The sequence below is a fragment of the Acanthochromis polyacanthus genome, chromosome 2 (assembly GCF_021347895.1).
Source record: "Acanthochromis polyacanthus isolate Apoly-LR-REF ecotype Palm Island chromosome 2, KAUST_Apoly_ChrSc, whole genome shotgun sequence".
In the NCBI taxonomy this organism is placed as follows: Eukaryota; Metazoa; Chordata; class Actinopteri; family Pomacentridae; genus Acanthochromis; species Acanthochromis polyacanthus.
Genome location: NC_067114.1, coordinates 48,166,978 through 48,186,736, shown reverse-complemented (window position 1 = coordinate 48,186,736; position 19,759 = coordinate 48,166,978). Strand labels below are relative to the sequence as shown.

At 46.3% G+C, this 19,759-nt stretch overlaps 1 protein-coding gene across 1 annotated transcript in view; it reads right to left on the bottom strand.

Moving 5' to 3' along the window:
• Positions 1–9,827: 9,827 nt before the first annotated feature.
• hsd11b2 (hydroxysteroid (11-beta) dehydrogenase 2) overlaps positions 9,828–19,759 on the bottom strand; it is a 29,149-nt gene continuing 19,217 nt past the window's right edge. Inside the window, 4 exon segments of the mRNA XM_022211086.2 lie at positions 9,828–13,360; positions 13,363–13,515; positions 15,544–15,681; positions 16,528–16,713. Of these exon segments, the coding sequence (XP_022066778.2) occupies positions 13,119–13,360; positions 13,363–13,515; positions 15,544–15,681; positions 16,528–16,713 (719 nt within the window). The 3' untranslated portion in view covers positions 9,828–13,118.

Genomic DNA, 19,759 nt, shown 5'->3' with positions numbered 1-19,759 from the left:
GGTCCGCTCTGATTGGCCAGTGGAGCTGACTCCGCCCACTGCTACTGTCAATATATATATGTGTTTGCGCGGAGAGTTCAGCAGGGGGCAGCAGCTCACTGGGGTTAAATATAAGAGCAGCTAATAAGTGGAATAAGAACTTTAATAACTTTAATTGTTGATCTGAAGCTATCTGGATGTTTTATGAACAAATCAGGATCTGAGTTTAGTTCCTCTGGATCTGATATGCTTGTTTTTGTCAGAAATTTGAGGATTTTTTTGCTGAATATTTGGATTTTTTTCAGACAAAACAACACTATTATTACAGTGAAACTTCTGATGTTCACATTTTCAACATTTTTGGGAATTATTTTGAATTTTTTTTAGTGGAAAAAAAAGAAATGTTAAAAAAAAATGCTTCTTTAAGAACATTCAGCAAAAAAATTAACCAAAATCCAGAGGATTTAGATGGATTCTGGTTGATTTTTTTAATGTTCTAAAGGAAAATATGAGAAGTTTTATGGATATATATGTAATAACTTTAGATATTTTTCTGAGTTTTTGGAAGATTTTTACTCATTTTTAAAAAATATTTACAAGACGTCTCGTCAAATTTGGCAGATGTTTTTCTTATTATTTTTTTAAATAAAATTTTGAAGGAATGATTGGAATTTTCTTACTGAAGGTTTTGCAAATTTTCAGAAATTTCCGGGATGTTTTTCGCCAAATCATTGGAGTTTTTTTAGACAAGGCAATAATTGTTTTTGGTGCCTTTAAATGAAGGTGTTTGTTGCTGTAAATCTTCATAAATCGTTCACACTAACCTGACTCTAACATGGACTCTGATGTTTTACTGTAAATAACCTGAAAATAGAGAATTAAAGTCTGAACATGAGAATAAAGCCTGGACGTTTTAAATCGTTACTGCTTCAGATGTCTCCATAAACGTTCTCCTGACCTGACCTTCATGACCCAGTGGGGCCGCTGGTTCTGAGGCTTTGGTCCAGCAGGTTCAGATGTTCCACCTTCTCATCAGATCATATGATGATCCTCATTAAAGCCTCATTAAAGCCCTTCATTAGTGCAAACAAAGCCCAGCGCTGCAGTCGAGGTTGTCCTGACCCGACCCGGATCCGACCCGACCCGACCCGACCCTCATGTTCCCTCAGCAGCCTGGAGACCAACAGACCAACGTCAAACTGATCAGGAGACCAGAACCCTTCAGAGAGTCTTCATCAGGTTTAATGTGACACCAACAGAACCAAAGGAAGAAAAAACACCAACAACAGAACCATCAGAACCATCAGAGCCACCAGAACCATCAGAACCACCAGAACCATCAGAACCATCAGAACCACCAGAACCACAAGAACCACCAGAACCACAAGAACCATCAGAACCACCAGAACCATCAGAACCATCAGAACCACCAGAACCACAAGAACCACCAGAACCACAAGAACCATCAGAACCACCAGAACCATCAGAACCATCAGAACCACCAGAACCACAAGAACCATCAGAACCACCAGAACCACCAGAACCATCAGAACCACCAGAACCACCAGAACCACAAGAACCATCAGAACCATCAGAACCACAAGAACCATCAGAACCACCAGAACCATCAGAACCACAAGAACCATCAGAACCATCAGAACCATCAGAACCACAAGAACCACCAGAACCACAAGAACCACCAGAACCATCAGAACCACCAGAACCACAAGAACCATCAGAACCACCAGAACCATCAGAACCACCAGAACCATCAGAACCACCAGAGCCACCAGAACCATCAGAACCACCAGAACCATCAGAACCATCAGAACCACCAGAACCAACAGAACCATCAGAACCACCAGAACCACCAGAGCCACCAGAACCATCAGAACCACCAGAACCACCAGAACCATCAGAACCATCAGAACCACCAGAACCAACAGAACCATCAGAACCATCAGAGCCACCAGAACCACCAGAGCCACCAGAACCATCAGAACCACCAGAACCACCAGAACCATCAGAACCATCAGAACCACCAGAGCCACCAGAACCATCAGAACCATCAGAACCACCAGAACCAACAGAACCATCAGAACCATCAGAACCACCAGAACCATCAGAACCATCAGAACAATCAGAACCACCAGAACCATCAGAACCACCAGAACCATCAGAACCATCAGAACAATCAGAGCCACCAGAACCACCAGAACCACCAGAACCATCAGAACCACCAGAACCACCAGAACCATCAGAACCACCAGAACCATCAGAACCAGCAGAACCACCAGAACCATCAGAACCACCAGAACCATCAGAACCATCAGAACCACCAGAACCATCAGAACCACCAGAACCACCAGAACCATCAGAACCATCAGAGCCACCAGAGCCACCAGAACCACCAGAACCATCAGAACAATCAGAGCCACCAGAACCACCAGAACCACCAGAACCATCAGAACCATCAGAACCACCAGAACCATCAGAACCATCAGAACCATCAGAGCCACCAGAACCATCAGAACCACCAGAACCATCAGAACCATCAGAACCACCAGAACCACCAGAACCATCAGAACCATCAGAGCCACCAGAACCACCAGAGCCACCAGAACCACCAGAACCATCAGAACCACCAGAACCACCAGAACCATCAGAACCATCAGAGCCACCAGAACCATCAGAACCACCAGAACCACAAGAACCACCAGAACCACCAGAACCAACAGAACCATCAGAGCCACCAGAACCATCAGAACCACCAGAACCACCAGAACCACCAGAACCATCAGAACCACCAGAACCATCAGAACCATCAGAACCACCAGAACCACCAGAACCATCAGAACCATCAGAACCACCAGAACATCAGCGCCATCAGAACCAACAGAACCATCAGAGCCACCAGAACCACCAGAACCACCAGAACCATCAGAGCCACCAGAACCATCAGAACCATCAGAACCACCAGAACATCAGCGCCATCAGAACCAACAGAACCACCAGAACCATCAGAGCCACCAGAACAATCAGAACCACCTGAACCACCAGAACATCAGCGCCATCAGAACCAACAGAACCATCAGAGCCACCAGAACCTTCAGAACCACCAGAACCACCAGAACCATCAGAACCACCAGAACCACCAGAACATCAGTGCCATCAGAACCAACAGAACCATCAGAACCATCAGAGCCACCAGAACCACCAGAACCACCAGAACCATCAGAGCCACCAGAACCATCAGAACCATCAGAACCAACAGAACCATCAGAGCCATCAGAACCACCAGAACCACCAGAACCATCAGAACCAACAGAACCATCAGAACCATCAGAACCATCAGAACCACCAGAACCACCAGAGCCACCAGAACCACCAGAACCACCAGAGCCACCAGAACCATCAGAACCACCTGAACCACCAGAACCATCAGAACCATCAGAGCCACCAGAACCATCAGAACCAACAGAACCATCAGAGCCACCAGAACCACCAGAACCACCAGAGCCACCAGAACCATCAGAACCACCTGAACCACCAGAACCATCAGAACCACCAGAGCCATCAGAACCACCAGAACCACCTGAACCACCAGAACCACCAGAACCATCAGAACCACCTGAACCACCAGAACCATCAGAGCCACCAGAACCATCAGAACCACCAGAACATCAGCGCCATCAGAACCAACAGAACCATCAGAGCCACCAGAACCACCAGAACCACCAGAACCATCAGAGCCACCAGAACATCAGCGCCATCAGAACCAACAGAACCATCAGAGCCACCAGAACCATCAGAACCACCAGAACCATCAGAACCATCAGAACAATCAGAGCCACCAGAACCACCAGAACCACCAGAACCATCAGAACCACCAGAACCACCAGAACCATCAGAACCACCAGAACCATCAGAACCAGCAGAACCACCAGAACCATCAGAACCACCAGAACCATCAGAACCATCAGAACCATCAGAACCACCAGAGCCACCAGAACCACCAGAACCATCAGAACAATCAGAGCCACCAGAACCACCAGAACCACCAGAACCATCAGAACCATCAGAACCACCAGAACCATCAGAACCATCAGAACCACCAGAGCCACCAGAACCACCAGAGCCACCAGAACCACCAGAACCATCAGAACCACCAGAACCACCAGAACCATCAGAACCATCAGAGCCACCAGAGCCACCAGAACCACCAGAGCCACCAGAACCACCAGAACCATCAGAACCACCAGAACCACCAGAACCATCAGAACCATCAGAGCCACCAGAACCATCAGAACCATCAGAGCCACCAGAACCACCAGAACCACCAGAACCATCAGAGCCACCAGAACCATCAGAACCATCAGAACCACCAGAACATCAGCGCCATCAGAACCAACAGAACCACCAGAACCATCAGAGCCACCAGAACAATCAGAACCACCTGAACCACCAGAACATCAGCGCCATCAGAACCAACAGAACCATCAGAGCCACCAGAACCTTCAGAACCACCAGAACCACCAGAACCATCAGAACCACCAGAACCACCAGAACATCAGTGCCATCAGAACCAACAGAACCATCAGAACCATCAGAGCCACCAGAACCACCAGAACCACCAGAACCATCAGAGCCACCAGAACCATCAGAACCATCAGAACCAACAGAACCATCAGAGCCATCAGAACCACCAGAACCACCAGAACCATCAGAGCCACCAGAACCACCCGAACCATCAGAGCCATCAGAACCACCAGAACATCAGCGCCATCAGAACCAACAGAACCATCAGAACCATCAGAACCATCAGAACCACCAGAACCACCAGAGCCACCAGAACCACCAGAACCACCAGAGCCACCAGAACCATCAGAACCACCTGAACCACCAGAACCATCAGAACCATCAGAGCCACCAGAACCATCAGAACCAACAGAACCATCAGAGCCACCAGAACCACCAGAACCACCAGAGCCACCAGAACCATCAGAACCACCTGAACCACCAGAACCATCAGAACCACCAGAGCCATCAGAACCACCAGAACCACCTGAACCACCAGAACCACCAGAACCATCAGAACCACCTGAACCACCAGAACCATCAGAGCCACCAGAACCATCAGAACCACCAGAACATCAGCGCCATCAGAACCAACAGAACCATCAGAGCCACCAGAACCACCAGAACCACCAGAACCATCAGAACCACCAGAACATCAGCGCCATCAGAACCAACAGAACCATCAGAGCCACCAGAACCACCAGAACCACCAGAACCATCAGAGCCACCAGAACCATCAGAACCATCAGAGCCACCAGAACCATCAGAACCAACAGAACCATCAGAGCCACCAGAACCACCAGAACCACCAGAGCCACCAGAACCATCAGAACCACAAGAACCATCAGAACCACCAGAACATCAGCGCCATCAGAACCAACAGAACCATCAGAGCCACCAGAACCACCAGAACCACCAGAACCATCAGAGCCACCAGAACCATCAGAACCATCAGAGCCACCAGAACCATCAGAACCAACAGAACCATCAGAGCCACCAGAACCACCAGAACCACCAGAGCCACCAGAACCATCAGAACCACCAGAGCCACCAGAACCACCAGAACCATCAGAACCACCAGAGCCACCAGAACCATCAGAACCACCAGAACCATCAGAACCATCAGAACCATCAGAGCCACCAGAACCATCAGAACCATCAGAACCATCAGAGCCACCAGAACCATCAGAACCACCAGAACCACCAGAACCACCAGAATCATTAGAACCATCAGAACCATCAGAACCACCAGAATCATTAGAACCATCAGAACCATCAGAACCATCAGAACCGTCTGAATGTAGAATGTAGATTAAATTGCTTAATATCAGTTCTGATGTTAAAACTTTCATTTTATTCCAATTTTAATTGTTATATCTTGTATTTATTCCCAGACGATGAGTACCCCAAGGGGCCGGAGGGGAAAAACTTCAAGGTCACTGAAGGAGGGGTAAATATTGTCCAATTGAGACAAAATTCAGGAGGAGAGTTTTCTCAGCTAATCCAACAAATTTCATGGGTTGGAACTTAGAATTTCCAACTTTTTTTTAAGGACCACCCTAGTGTGGACTGACAGATTTTCTTCTTCTTTAAGTAAAATGACTCGAGTTAACCTCAGAAACCTGTCCAGGTGAGTTCAGCAGGTAGAAATCCTGAACTCATGGTGAAGAAAAACAAAAAGTTTTTAAGCCCATTTCAATAAGTCATGTCTTGAATTTCATTTTAAATCAACAATACAGAAACTTGAATTTAAATTACAAACAATATAAAGTTGGTGTAAAGTTTTTTCTTAAAGTTTTTTTTTTTTTGGCTTTGTTGTATCAGACAGTGCAGAGAGACAGGAAGCCTGGAGACTGAGGGAGGACCTGCAGGAAACGGACCTGGGCTGGACTGGAACCAGGACTACGTTTGTTCTGATCCTGAACTTTGAGATGTTGAGGCAACTAACCCTACTTTCAGTTGCAGGATTTAACTTCTCCTACAGATGTAGGAGAAGTTGGAGATCATTTCACATTAAATCAATAAAAATGTGGATCAGAGTTTCTCCAAAGATTTTCCATTTACTGTCAGAGAAAACAAACCAGAAGATGTTCACAATGAAGAACAGAACTGAGACAGTTTTCATTTTAAAACACTTCAGTGAATTTATTATTTCAAACTAACGGTTGGTTCTTTTTTTTTCCTTTTTTTTTGTTTCTTTTTTGTCTGCAAGTCCGCTCAAAAATGACACCAACCACTCATGGTGTCATTGCTTAAGCTTCATGTGCAATTTTTTCTCTTCTTTGTGACTGTGACCATCACCTGCCCTCATGGCAAATTAACCTATCATGTTTATTTCAAGCTGTTTCCTACATTATGCCATTGAGGGCTGTGCACACCCAAGTGAAACATAAAACAAACACAGGACAGACAGAAAGGTGAGGCATAGACAGTGTTCTAAGAGAAAAGGTGCATTTTATTTGTTTGTACTCTTTAATTCACACCTTAAAACCAGTTACAAATCTAAAACCCTTCACAAACACCTAATACGACAAAGTCCCAACTGGATCAATCATGAAGATGTCAGGAGACCACAAGAAGGATAGATAAAGCAGAGTGAGATCCACAGACACTAACCCAGCAACCTCCACTGACTCAGCAACCGGAGGAACACACTCTATTGAGTTTTGGTAGGTGCCGGTGTGGTGGGTCTGGCATGCATGAAAACCTCCACCAAAAGGAGGGAGCTGTCCCCTCCAGCCCAAGGAGGTCCACCCAGCCCCCCCGCAGGAGCCACCGAGCGGAGACCCAGCCCAGGAGCCCGGAGCGACCCCCCCCGACACAGCCAGAACCCAAGGCCCGCGCAGCAGAACGGGCCATAGCGGACCCCCACGGCGCCCCACCGGCCCACAGCCCCACTTCCCCCACTACCAAATCGCCCCCGCCCCATCCCCCCGCAACCCGGCCTCCCCCGCCCCCCAGACCCCAAACCCCCGCCCCCCCCCACCGTCCCCCCACCACCCCACCCCTCGCCCAGCCACCCCACCCCACCCCATCCAACCACACCACCCACACTACCCACGCCACCCCTCCCACACCCAAATCCGGGAGGCCACCCGCTCACCGGAAAACAGCACCAAGGGACCGGGCAACAGCACTGAAAGGGCAGATGAGCCCAGCCCACCTCCGGCCGCCCAGAGAGACGCGACCCTGAGGGAGGGAGGGAGAGGAAGGAGCGCCAGGGGAGGCGCAACAACCCAGGCCCTCGGGCCCGGCAGGGAGAAGCCCCGGAAGTTCACGCCAGTAAAACTATTGTGAGTTACCCTGTTACTGAGTTCACCAGTTCCCCAACTGGTGAACACTAGCCCTGCACCGTGAATGTGACCCACCCAAGTGTATATACAAGTATGTGTGGTGTCTTAGGATTGGGGGGTCGGTGAGGCAGAGCACAGGGTAACGAAACCCCCCCTCAGCCTCACCGCAAGCCCAAAATGTGAATGTGTATGTGGTGTGTTAAAATTGGGGGAAGAAGTGTCAGGGTGGGGGCATAGACGGGGGGGCCACAGCGCAACACTGCACTGGGGCCTATCCCGTCTAATGACGTCCCACCCCATAACCACCCACCCCCCAGGTAGTGTGGTGCATTAAAATTGGAGGGGAATTGTGGAGTAGGAATAGTACCTCTCCACCCCCCCCCCCAAGGGATGTGTTATGTGCCCTATATGTATATTTACAAGTTGTATTGTGCGAAGCTTGTGAAGTGATTTAAGAGGAGCGATCAACGGGGCCCCACCCAGCCAGGCGGAGGGAGGTGCGTGCGCACCCAGTGCCCCCCCATACACCCCCCCCCACCCCAATCCCCAACCCCCCACCCCACCCAGCCCCGGCGCCCCAGCGGGCAGACGGCGCAGGCCAGGCCAGAACGCCCCCGCGCACCGCACCCGGTCCCCCTCCCCTACCCTCCTCCCCCTCAGCCCCCCAAGCCCCCCCACCCCATCCCACACCCGCCCTCCCATCCCACACCCATCCCCCGCCCCACCCCCCAGGGGGAGGGCGGAAGGCAGGAGAAGGAGGGGGAGGAGGAGACGACAAGAAAGGAGAGGACAGGCAGCAGAGCGGGAAGACGAGGGGGAGGGAGGAGGGAGGGGGCGAGGGAGAGGGGACAAGGAGGCGGAGGAAGACGGGAGGAGGGAGGCGAGGGGGAAAAGGCAAGGAGGAGGAGGGGGAGAGGAGAGGGTACCACGGGGCACCCAGAGACCCACCAGGCCGGAACCGCAACCGCTCGCCGAAGAGCAACAGGCCATGCCGGAACAGCGCCGCCCCGAGCCCCCGGGCAACACCCCCGCACAGCACCCGCCGCGGGCACCGGGAGACGGCCGAGACGCATTGCCACCCAGCAGAGACCCGGGGGGCAGCGCCCGATCCAGACGGCCGCCAGGCCACCGCAAGCGCCAGGGGAACCACGGGAGGCCAACGACACCACACAAAGCGGCCACCCCCATGAAGAGAACACGACAGGTGACCCAGGCCGACCGGGCGCCAGACCCAGACGACCGCCGGGCCGCCACCCACGACATTTTTAGTCGCAGATGGCGACCCGGCGGGCGCTCAAACCAGGCACCCGACCGAGCCGATGCCCCCCCACAGAAGCAGCCACCCCGCAGGACGCCACCAGCCCCCCACCCCCCCAAGGCGACCCGGCGCCCGCCCAAACCGAGCGCCGCCCGGGGAACAAGGCCAACCACGTCGAGTCACAGGGGACAGCACCTGGAAGATTAGCCAAGCATGCAGTAACACCAAGCTAGCCATTCATGCATATAGACAGAGGATCCTGGGGAGTTGTTGACTGTAAGTTGTCGTCGATACGGCCCGCTCGATCCTGCTGACAGCGACTGGGTTCCTAACTGAAGACAATCATTAGTTACACAATGCCAACATACATAAGCAGCAACATATTTTGGGGTGATGTGGTGGTTCTCGCTAACAGGCAGAGTCAGGTTACCAGGTTTAAGTTAAGGGAGTTAACATACGGTGACCATGTTTGTATAAAATTTAACAACTGAGTTTTATTGTTCTGAGTTTATTAAAATGAATGAAGTTTTATTAGTTTGTCTTTTCTTTCATGGATTACTTCAGAAGTTTCATCTTTTCTGGGAAACAGTTTCTATGGCAACTATAGATAGATAGATAGATAGATAGATAGATAGATTTAGGGGACTCTGTGGTCCTCAGACGTCCTCCTTCGATCAGTTGATCAGACATTCATCAAACATCTCACCACAAACAGCAGATTCTGAAAAAGTCAACTTTATTTCTATCAAATAATGAACCAGTGAACATTTTACACGTTTTTGTTCTCCTTGTTTTTCCATTTTTATACAAAATTCACAGTTTAAGTGATGATAAAAGAAAAGATACCATAAATAGTTTGATTTAAAAACAGAACGTGACAAAGAACCGACACCAGACAGAGACACACTGAGCATGTGCAAAAACATCTGGACAACAATGTGCTAGACAAACATCTGGACAACAATGTGCTCCACAATCATCCGGAGAACGTTGTGCAGCACAAACATCTGGAGAACGTTGTGCTCCACAAACATCTGGAGAAGGTTGTGAGGAACCAGAGTTCAGCTGCTCTGTGAGGAACACAGAATCTTCCACCTGCTTCATTTCTTCTCTAATGTATAAAACAGGAAGTTGTGATGAAACTAAAACCATTCCGTCAATGTTAGAAGAACGTTTTCTTGTCAGGAGCTGCAGTAAAACAGGATCATCTGGTTCCTCAGGATGGAACGTTTTGACCCAAAAAACGTGAATTTATTTAAGTTTAAAAATAAAAGTGCAGCATTTTAAACATTTGACTTGAAATACAACCAGAGTTTAGTGTCACAGAAAAAACTAAAAATGACCAAAAGTCTTGAAGCGAATTCAACCCAAACTTCTCTGTTTTCTTGTTTTCTCTGTTTTTGGTGAAAAAGAACAAAAACTTTCAGTTATTATCTGGGAATATGATTCAACACAAACCTGGATTGTGGATTGTGGAACTTGACCCAGATAGCAAACTATGGGTGAATCAATGTTGAATCTATGTTGAGACCAAACGTCGAAATTATACAGAAAGCGCAAGGTTGATAAAATGTTGAGTCAACGTTTGCTTTTCAACCATAAATCACACTTTACCCAGATAGCAAAAGATGTTAAATCAATGTTGAATTAGGGTTAAGAAGGTTGAATTGTGGTTACGGTTGAAGACTGATGGTTGGATCAACGTTGATTCAACAACATTTTGTCAACATTGAAGTTTGTGTTTAAAAGATACCATTGAATCTACGTTGTATTTTGGTTTAATTAAAATGTTTGACAGGTCAATGTTTAATTAATGTTGAATCTGTGTTTGCAAACATGTAATCTATGTAAGCAAACGTTGACTCAACATTTTATCAACCTTGCGCTTTCTGTATAATTTCTACATTAGGTCTCAAGTTTGTTTTTTTAAATAATTATGTTAATCAACAATTCAAAAGTAATGGCTGTTTTTGATTATTTAATTTTCAATACATTTTTATTTATTGTTACTTTTGTGAGTTTCAAGTGATTTCAGTGAGAATTGTGGGTTTTTCCTTCTTTAACTGAGGGGTACCAACAATTTTGTCCACGTGTGTAGATTCAACATTGATTCACCCATAGTTTGCTATCTGGGGAACCTTCTGAGACCTTCTGAGACCTTCTGAGACCTTCACACTGTGGGCTTCAGTGTTTCACAGGAAGTAGAACGTGTTTTTGGTTGAACTGTTCTCAGACCAGTGGAGGGATTCAGCCTTTAACAGGAACAGGATGTTAGGGAGTGCTCGCTTCACGGCTCCGGACCAACCAGCCGGGTGGAGTTTGTTCTGTTTTAGTTAAGCTTAAAGACAAATATCTCAGCTAAGATTCAGGAGATGAAGATTCAACAGATATCAGTGATTCTTAAAAATCATTTAGAAATAATAGCAAATAATATAAAAATCTGTCTGCTTAATCCTGACTTAATCCTGATTTAATATTGATTTGATCCTGATTTAATCCTGTTTTGATCCTGATTCAATCTTGATTTAATCCTGACTTAATCCTGATTTGATTCTGATTTGATCCTGATTTAATCCTGATTAAATCCTGATTAAATCCTGATTTGATCCTGATTTGATCCTGATTTAATCCTAATTTGATCCTGATTTAATCTTGATTTAATCCTGATTTGATCCTGATTCAATCTTGATTTGATCCTGACTTAATCCTGATTTGATCCTGATTTAATCCTGATTTGATCCTGATTAAATCCTGATTAAATCCTGATTTGATCCTGATTTGATCCTGATTTAATCCTAATTTGATCCTGATTTAATCCTGATTTGATCCTGATTTAATCTTGATTTAATCCTGATTTGATCCTGATTCAATCTTGATTTGATCCTGATTTACTCTTGATTTAATCCTAATTTGATCCTGATTTAATCTTGATTTAATCCTGATTTGATCCTGATTTAATCTTGATTTAATCCTGATTTGATCCTGATTCAATCTTGATTTGATCCTGACTTAATCCTGATTTGATCCTGATGTAATCCTGATTTGATCCTGATTTACTCTTGATTTAATCCCGATTTGATCCTGATTTAATCTTGATTTAAATCTGACTGTGAGTTCAGTTTTTTTCCTCTTGGTGAACGTTTAGCACTGAATTGATGCTTTAATTTGTTGTCAGTAAATAAAGAGACTAAAAGTCCAAGCAGCAGTTTCTGGGTTTATGTCTGGTCATTTTGCCTCCTCATCCTGGAGGTGTTTTTCTATCTCCGTGTTTCCAGACATTTCCTCTCTACTCTGCTCATCATCTGTAGATGCTCCATCATGCACCATGGATCTCCAACTACCTGCTCCTCTGTTCTCTGTTTTTGCTCTGTTTATTTCAGTCTCTCAGAGGAAACACTGCCTGCAGTTCAACCTGAAACTCTGCTTTGTTTTTGGAGAATTTTAAAAAGACACATGAAAAACAAACTGGTTTTGATGAAAGTTTTTAGCTCAGATTTGATGATTCTTGGTGTTTTCCAGTCATTCTAATGTGATAACATCACTGACCAATAATAGCACAGAGACTGTAACCATAGCAACAGTAAAGACGATCTACACTGGTTTGTTAACCGTCAGTCCTGGCTCCGCCCTCACAGTGACATCACAGGAGCTGTGATTGGTCAAGGACTGAGGTGTCTGAGTTCTAACCCTGACTGGTTGTTGAAGCCTCATCAAGGAACTAACAAAACCCAGCTGGTAAACCGCTCCATTAGCTTAGCATGATGTCATGATGCTAAATGTTCTGTTAGCTTAGCATGATGCTAACGGGCTGCTGGACCTCCAGGGCTGATGTTCTGCTGGTGGTGGAGAGGAAGGCACTCAGTCAGTGTGAGTCTGGTGGACAGTACAGGTGAAGTTGTGTAGCGGCGCCCCCTGCAGGCGGGACAGCATCACTATGATCCCTTCAGTCCATTAGGCAGTTTCTCTGGTTCCTCTGGTTCCTCTGGTTCCTCCGGTTCCTCGGGTCCGTTCTACTGCAGCTTCTCCTCGTTGTTGTTGTTGTTCAGGAGGTTCAGGTTGAGCTCCAGACCTTCCTTCCTCAGCGCTCGGGGCTTCAGCTTCTTCTTGACGAAGAGCCGCTGCAGCAGCCAGTTGCTGAGGCTGAAGGGGCAGTAGGAGTGGATGAAGTACATGAGGCCCACGCCCGGCCCGGCGAAGTACTGGGGCTGGGGCCGGGGCTCCAGCAGGGCCTGGACGATGGCCTGGACCACGGGCTGAGGTCGGTGCTGGCCTGGCGGGCGTAGCTGTGGAACAGGTCCTTGGTCTCGGTCATGTAGTCCTCCCCGTACTCGTCCAGCAGCGCTGGAGACAAACTCTGCAGCAGCTGCTTGTGCTGCTGGTCCCAGTAGGCCTGGTTACTGGAGCGACCTGGGGGCGGAGACAGCGTTACCACGGCAACTGCATCACTGAAGACACCTCACACATGCTCAGGTACAACATCTGAATGTGTGAAATAAACCTGGAGGAACATCATCAAACATCTGCTAACATCTGGAGCATCATCAGTTTAAATGTTTTCATGAATGAGGACTCTGGATCATTTAAACACCATGAATGGATCTCCAGTATCTGGGACCTGGGAGTTTAACTGGAGTTGAACTGTTCTGACAGCAGCTGTGAAGCTTATTTCAGGACAATACAGAGTATATTTCTGGTATATTTCTGGTTTATTAATGATTTTATTTCTGGTCATATTTCTAGTTTTATTTTTGATATATTTCTGGTCATATTTCTAGTCATATTTCTGGTATATTCCAGGCTGTTTCCAGCAGCCAGCAGGTGGCGCTGCAGCAGCTGAGCCGACCGGATAATGTGTGATCCTGACAGCTTCATTCTGTTTCTGGCTGAAGCATACGGATCGGCTGGATGTCAGCCAGAACCAGTAAAAGCAGGATTAGAAGCAGCGACACAGACCTGTTCCTGCAGGATTAGAGCGTAAACAGGAGGATAAAGTGTGCCGACGGCAACCAATCAGACGCCAGCGCTGCAGCCAATCAGACGTCTGAAGCCTGTTTGTTCTGTTTCTGCTCATTTCTGGTCTTTAGATGTCAAAGTGCTGCTTCTGTCTGGGTGGTGAGGAGAGGGAAGAACGAAGCAGCGACAAAGAAAACGAAACTACCATCATAACAGCACTGTAGTTTAATATCTTTAAAGAAGACTTCAATTTATAATCAGCTGGTTTCATAAATAATGTCCCAAATGATTCAACAAACATCTGTCAAATCATCAAACAGCGTAAAAAAAAATCCATAAACCACAAGGTGCAAAAAAAATGCTGAAAAATTCTAGTAAAATGTTTTAAAACTCTGAACATTTTAACTTTGGTTTTCCTCTGAAGGAAATGATGAGAATCTGATCTGAAAGTTAAACAAACCGAACTGTAGATGTAAGACAGAACCTCTAACCTGCAAGAGGAGAACCTCTAACGCTGAAGGAACGTTCTCCTGCCAATATTTACATCAATCTGAAGCATGAATGCAGTACTTCCACTGGTACGGCAGTATTCCAGGTCGGTACTGCAGCATTCCAGGTCGGTACTGCAGCATTCCAGGTCGGTACTGCAGCATTCCAGGTCAGTAAATCGTCTGTTTCTGTCTCTAACCGGCTGAATCCTCATTAAACCCAAACACACAAAACGCTGCTTCACTCTGTAGGCCAATAGGACGGCTGACAGACACTCTTCATCCAATCACGTCTCTCCGTCCCCAAGGAGGAAACAAACCACCAGTCAGCAGTTTGTGTAGGAAAACAGATGTTGGTCCACATGTGGTCCTGATTCTGGGAGGTTCTCCTCAGCAGGAGGTAAGTAGACCCAGAGGACCAGAACCAGGACCAGAAACAGAAATAGGACCAGGACCAGGACCAGAAACAGAAATAGGACCAGGACCAGGACCAGAAACAGGACCAGAAACAGGACCAGGACCAGTTTATCATAAAATCACCAGTTTATATATAGTTATTAGTTTGTTTTGAGTCATCTACTCACTTAGAAATGTCCTTATTTTTGGAAGAAAATAATTTTTTCAAGTAAAGATCGCATCAAATGAGTGATAAATCCAGTGTAGACATAGTTAATGTGGTAAATGACTGTTCTAGCTGTAAACAGCTGATTTTTAATGGAATATCTCCATAGGGGTACAGAGGAACATTTCCAGCAACCATCACTCCTGTGTTCTAATGCTACATTGTGTTAGCTAATGGTGCTGAAAGGCTCATTGATGGTTAGAAAACCCTTGTTCAGTTGTGTTAGCACATGGATAAAAGTGGGAGTTTAATGGATGAGCCCAGACTTCTAAACAGCAGTGTAGATATGCAGACTATCCTGAGTCTACAGTCAGATACAGTCTGTACCAGTGTCAGAGCTAATGGCGGGTCAGAACCAGGTTCTGCTGGTACCTGTCCGGTAGGAGGATGGCAGGATGGTGGACACCTGGACCCCCCATGGGTCCAGCTCGTGTCTCAGGGTGTTGGTGAAGAGGTTCAGAGCTGCTTTGGAGGCTCCGTACGCCGCCAGGCAGGGGAACGGCTGGTCACCTGGAACACAGGTGAGAGGGTTATGACATCACTCACAGAACGACCAATCAGCTTCCTGCCTCTCAGCGCAGGAAGAACCAGAGGAAAGAACAAGTGCAGACTTTATGTTCTGGAGCTTCAGACGTAAAAACAACCGGAACATTTAATGTGTTTGTTAATTAATATTCAAAGAAGCTGAACTTTTCTTCTGGAATCACAGCAGACATCTGAGGTCTCTCCTCCTTCAGGATGTTCTGGTTCCTCAGAGTTGCAGGACTTCAGATTTAAACAGATCTTCTCAGAGAATCTGAACAGAATCAGAGATTCTTAGAGGAACATTCATTTATCTGTTGAAGATTTATCCATCCATCCATTCTCTATACACCGCTTTATCCTCACTAGGGTCATGGGGGTGCTGGAGTCTATCCCAGCTGACTCTGGTGAAGGCAGGGGACACCCTGGACAGGTCACCAGTCTGTCACAGGGCTACATATACAGACACACAATCACACTCACACTCACGGACAATTTAGAGTAACCAATTAACCTCAGCATGTTTTGGACTGTGGGAGGAAGCCGGAGTACCCGGAGAAAACCCACGCATGCACAGGGAGAACATGCAAACTCCATGCAGAAAGATCCCAGGCTGGGATTTGAACCGGGGATCTTCTTGCTGCAAGGTGAACGCGCTAACCACTAGCCCACTGTACAGCCTCTGTTGAAGATGCTGAACTTTGAACTCTGGATTTGTTCCCGTTTAGTAAATCTAGAACAACTGTCTCTGGAGGTTTACTGGTTCAGTTATAAATGTATGACCAGCTGCTGCAGCACCCCCTGCTGGTTCCTTTATATCACCAGACTACACACCTGCAGGGCTGGAGATGTTGACGATGCGTCCCTTGTTGTGTCTCAGTAGTGGCAGGAAGCTCTTGGTGACGCTCAGCGTCCCGAAGAAGTTCACCTCCATGCAGCCGCGGAAGTTGGACATCAGAGAGAGTTCAGCGTCTCCGAAGTTCACACAGACTCCAGCGTTGTTTACCAGACCCCACAGACCTGCAACACAACACAAACAACATAAACAACGTAAACAACACAAACAACACAGGCAGACCAGTTGATGTTTCAGAGAAACGTCTGATCAGATCTTAAGGATCCACAGATTCATGACGTTTGTCTGAATAATGTTGGTTAGAATAACGTTATTTTAGAGTTAGAGTTAGTCTCAGTGTAGATGTTCTAAATAATGTTGGTAAGGTTAGTCTCTAAATGTTCTGACTGTAAATAACGACTTTATTTCTGGTATTTTGTTCTTCTGGTTCAGTGAACATGAAGCTGAGAGTTTCTGCTTTGGTTTGTTTAGTTTCAGATGGAGATGTTTCACTCCAGGTTCTCTGAGGTCCAACCAGAAGGTTCACAGCCTGCAGCTGGATGGATTACATGGACTATATAGACTAAATATATTATATATACCATATATATATATATAGTATGTATATGTATATACTGTAGTTTATAGTAATCTGTTGTCTATCAGTGGTGTCTGATGTGAAGCTGGTTCCTCCTGGTTCTCCAGCTGTTCTAACAGCTGCAGGTCATCATACAGTAAAGTCTGTCTGTGAAACAACCTTCATCGCCATGGTGACCAGAGGAGGGTCTGTGGTTGCCATGGTTACCAGGTCAGTGATAGGTTTCTTTGGACAGTTTGGATTGATTCTGAGAAGAGTTGAAGAAGTTCTGAGTCCTTCAGGAGAGTTTTAATCCTTTTTCACGTTTCTGGTCATTTCTGCTGATGTTCCTCTCTACCCAACCTCTCTCTACCTCTTCTGTCCCTCTCAACCCACCCGGCCAGCAGCAGATGCATCCCCCACATAAAGATCCAGGTTCTGTTCCAGGTTTCTTCCTGTTAAAGGGTGATTTTATGCCACTGTCTCCTTAGAGCTGCTCTGGGGGTTCATATGGGTTCTGGAAAGCGTCTTGAGACAATCTGACTGTAATTGGCGCTATATAAACAAAATAAAATTGAATTGAAATTGAATGATCTCAGATGATCTGAGGTGTTCCTGGACTTCATGCGAGCTGGAGTGTTGCAGGAGCTCTGGAAGCTGAGCAGCTCCACACAAGGAGACACTCCAGACTTTTTTATGTCACTTGTATTTCATGCTACTTATAATATTTTATAAAGTATCAGTTCCCTAGAACTGGACTAGGACCAGACCTGGACTAGGACCAGAGCTGGACAGGAACTGCAGCTGTCCTGCCTGTTTTGAGGTTTCTGCCGTATCAGATCCATCAGCAGCAGATAAATCTGTAACCAGAGGCTGACCCAGAATCCAGCCTTTGTTTCGGAGCTTGTTTGGGTCTGATGACGGGTAACCATGGAAACAACATGCAGACACCTCAGCGACCCGCCCAGGTGACTTCCTGTTTGTCTTTGTGTTCGTAACATAACAGAGATGAACTCTGAAACAGGAGGTTCATCAGTCTGACCTGTTAAACATTTACAGGTTTATCTCTGCACCAGAAGATCCTTCAGGAAAACAGATTTAACCCTCTGCAGGCAGATTATCTACAAACAATTATCTACTAAACATCTATCAGCCAGAAACACACAGAAGACATTTATAGAAACGTCTTCTAGAACCTCTAGCTGGTTTCTCCTAAAGCTCCTACCATCACCAGGACCTGGATGACTGAGAACCTCCACAGAAGAATGAGGAGACAACATTAGATCAGAGTTTAACATCTGAAGAGACGTGATGGTTCCTGGTTTTATATTTTTACAAAATAAATGACCAAAGATATTCTACTTTGTTCTGGTTTCCATCATTTTATATACTACCAGAAGACATCTCTGAGTTCTCTCTCCTTCTTCAATATGTTCCACTTCCTCAGAGCTGCAGGACTTTAGATGAAACATGGACCTCAGTGAGCAAAAACGTTTCAGAACCTGCTGCAGATCAGGGGGTTGAAACATTCTGTCAAAGCTTTGAGGGTAAACAGCTTCTTAAAGTGGCGTCTGGATGGATGGCGATCAGAACCTGGCGAAGCCATGATGATGTCACCACCAGAAGATCTCCTGGAGCTCAGAGCTCCGCCTACTCACTGAAGCAGCTCTGAGCCAATCAGGAGCCTCTGATGTGTCAGCTGCTCCGACTGCCTCCCTCTGTTGTTCCATCACACTCTGTCCCAGCGATTTCCTAGAAGGCTGCTGGAGCCGCTCCAGGACACATTCCTGCTCAGAACCACAGAACGGCAGAACAGCAGAACCGCAGAACTGGGTCACACTGAAAGGACGCAGATCCACGTTTACCGGGTCTCATAACAGAAGCTCCTGTTCATTTTCACTCACTGAGGTTCATTTTAATCTAAAGTGCTGCAGCTCTCTGGAACCAGAACATCATGAAGAAGGAGAGAGAACTCAGAGATGTCTGGAAATAAGAAAAAATAAATGTTTATTTGATTACTTATTTTACAAAGTTAATCCAAAATGTTCCCAAATTATCCAAAGTTGCTTCAAAATGTGTCCAGACTGACTGATTCTGTCCAAAATGATCTAAAACTCGTCCACAATTACTTAGAAGTTGTCTAAAATGAGTCCAAATTTACTGAAAATGACTCAAATTTTGTCCAAAGTGAATGAAAAATTAAAAATAAGACCAAATTTTTCTTCACTGTGGTTCTAAAGTCCTGCAGGTCTGTGGAACCAGAATGACTCTCAGTCCGCCTGACTCACAAAAATCTATTTATTCACAATATTTCATCAGAAAATAAAAGTCATAAAATAGCACTGCTGCTATTCCTGAGACATATTTACTCAAAAAACGAATAAAAACTAAATTTATTGTACATCTGTGACCAGGAACCAACCTAGAACCATCATCTCCACTACGTCTCCTCAGATGTTAAACTCTGATCTAATGTTGTCTCCTCATTCTTCTGTGGAGGTTCTCAGTCATCCAGGTCCTGGTGATGGTAGGAGCTTTAGGAGAAACCAGCTGGAGGTTCTGGAAGACCTGTAAAGATGTTTCTAGAAACATCTTCCAGAACCTCCAGCTGGTTTCTCCTGAAGCTCCTACCATTTCCTCATCCTGTAGATGTT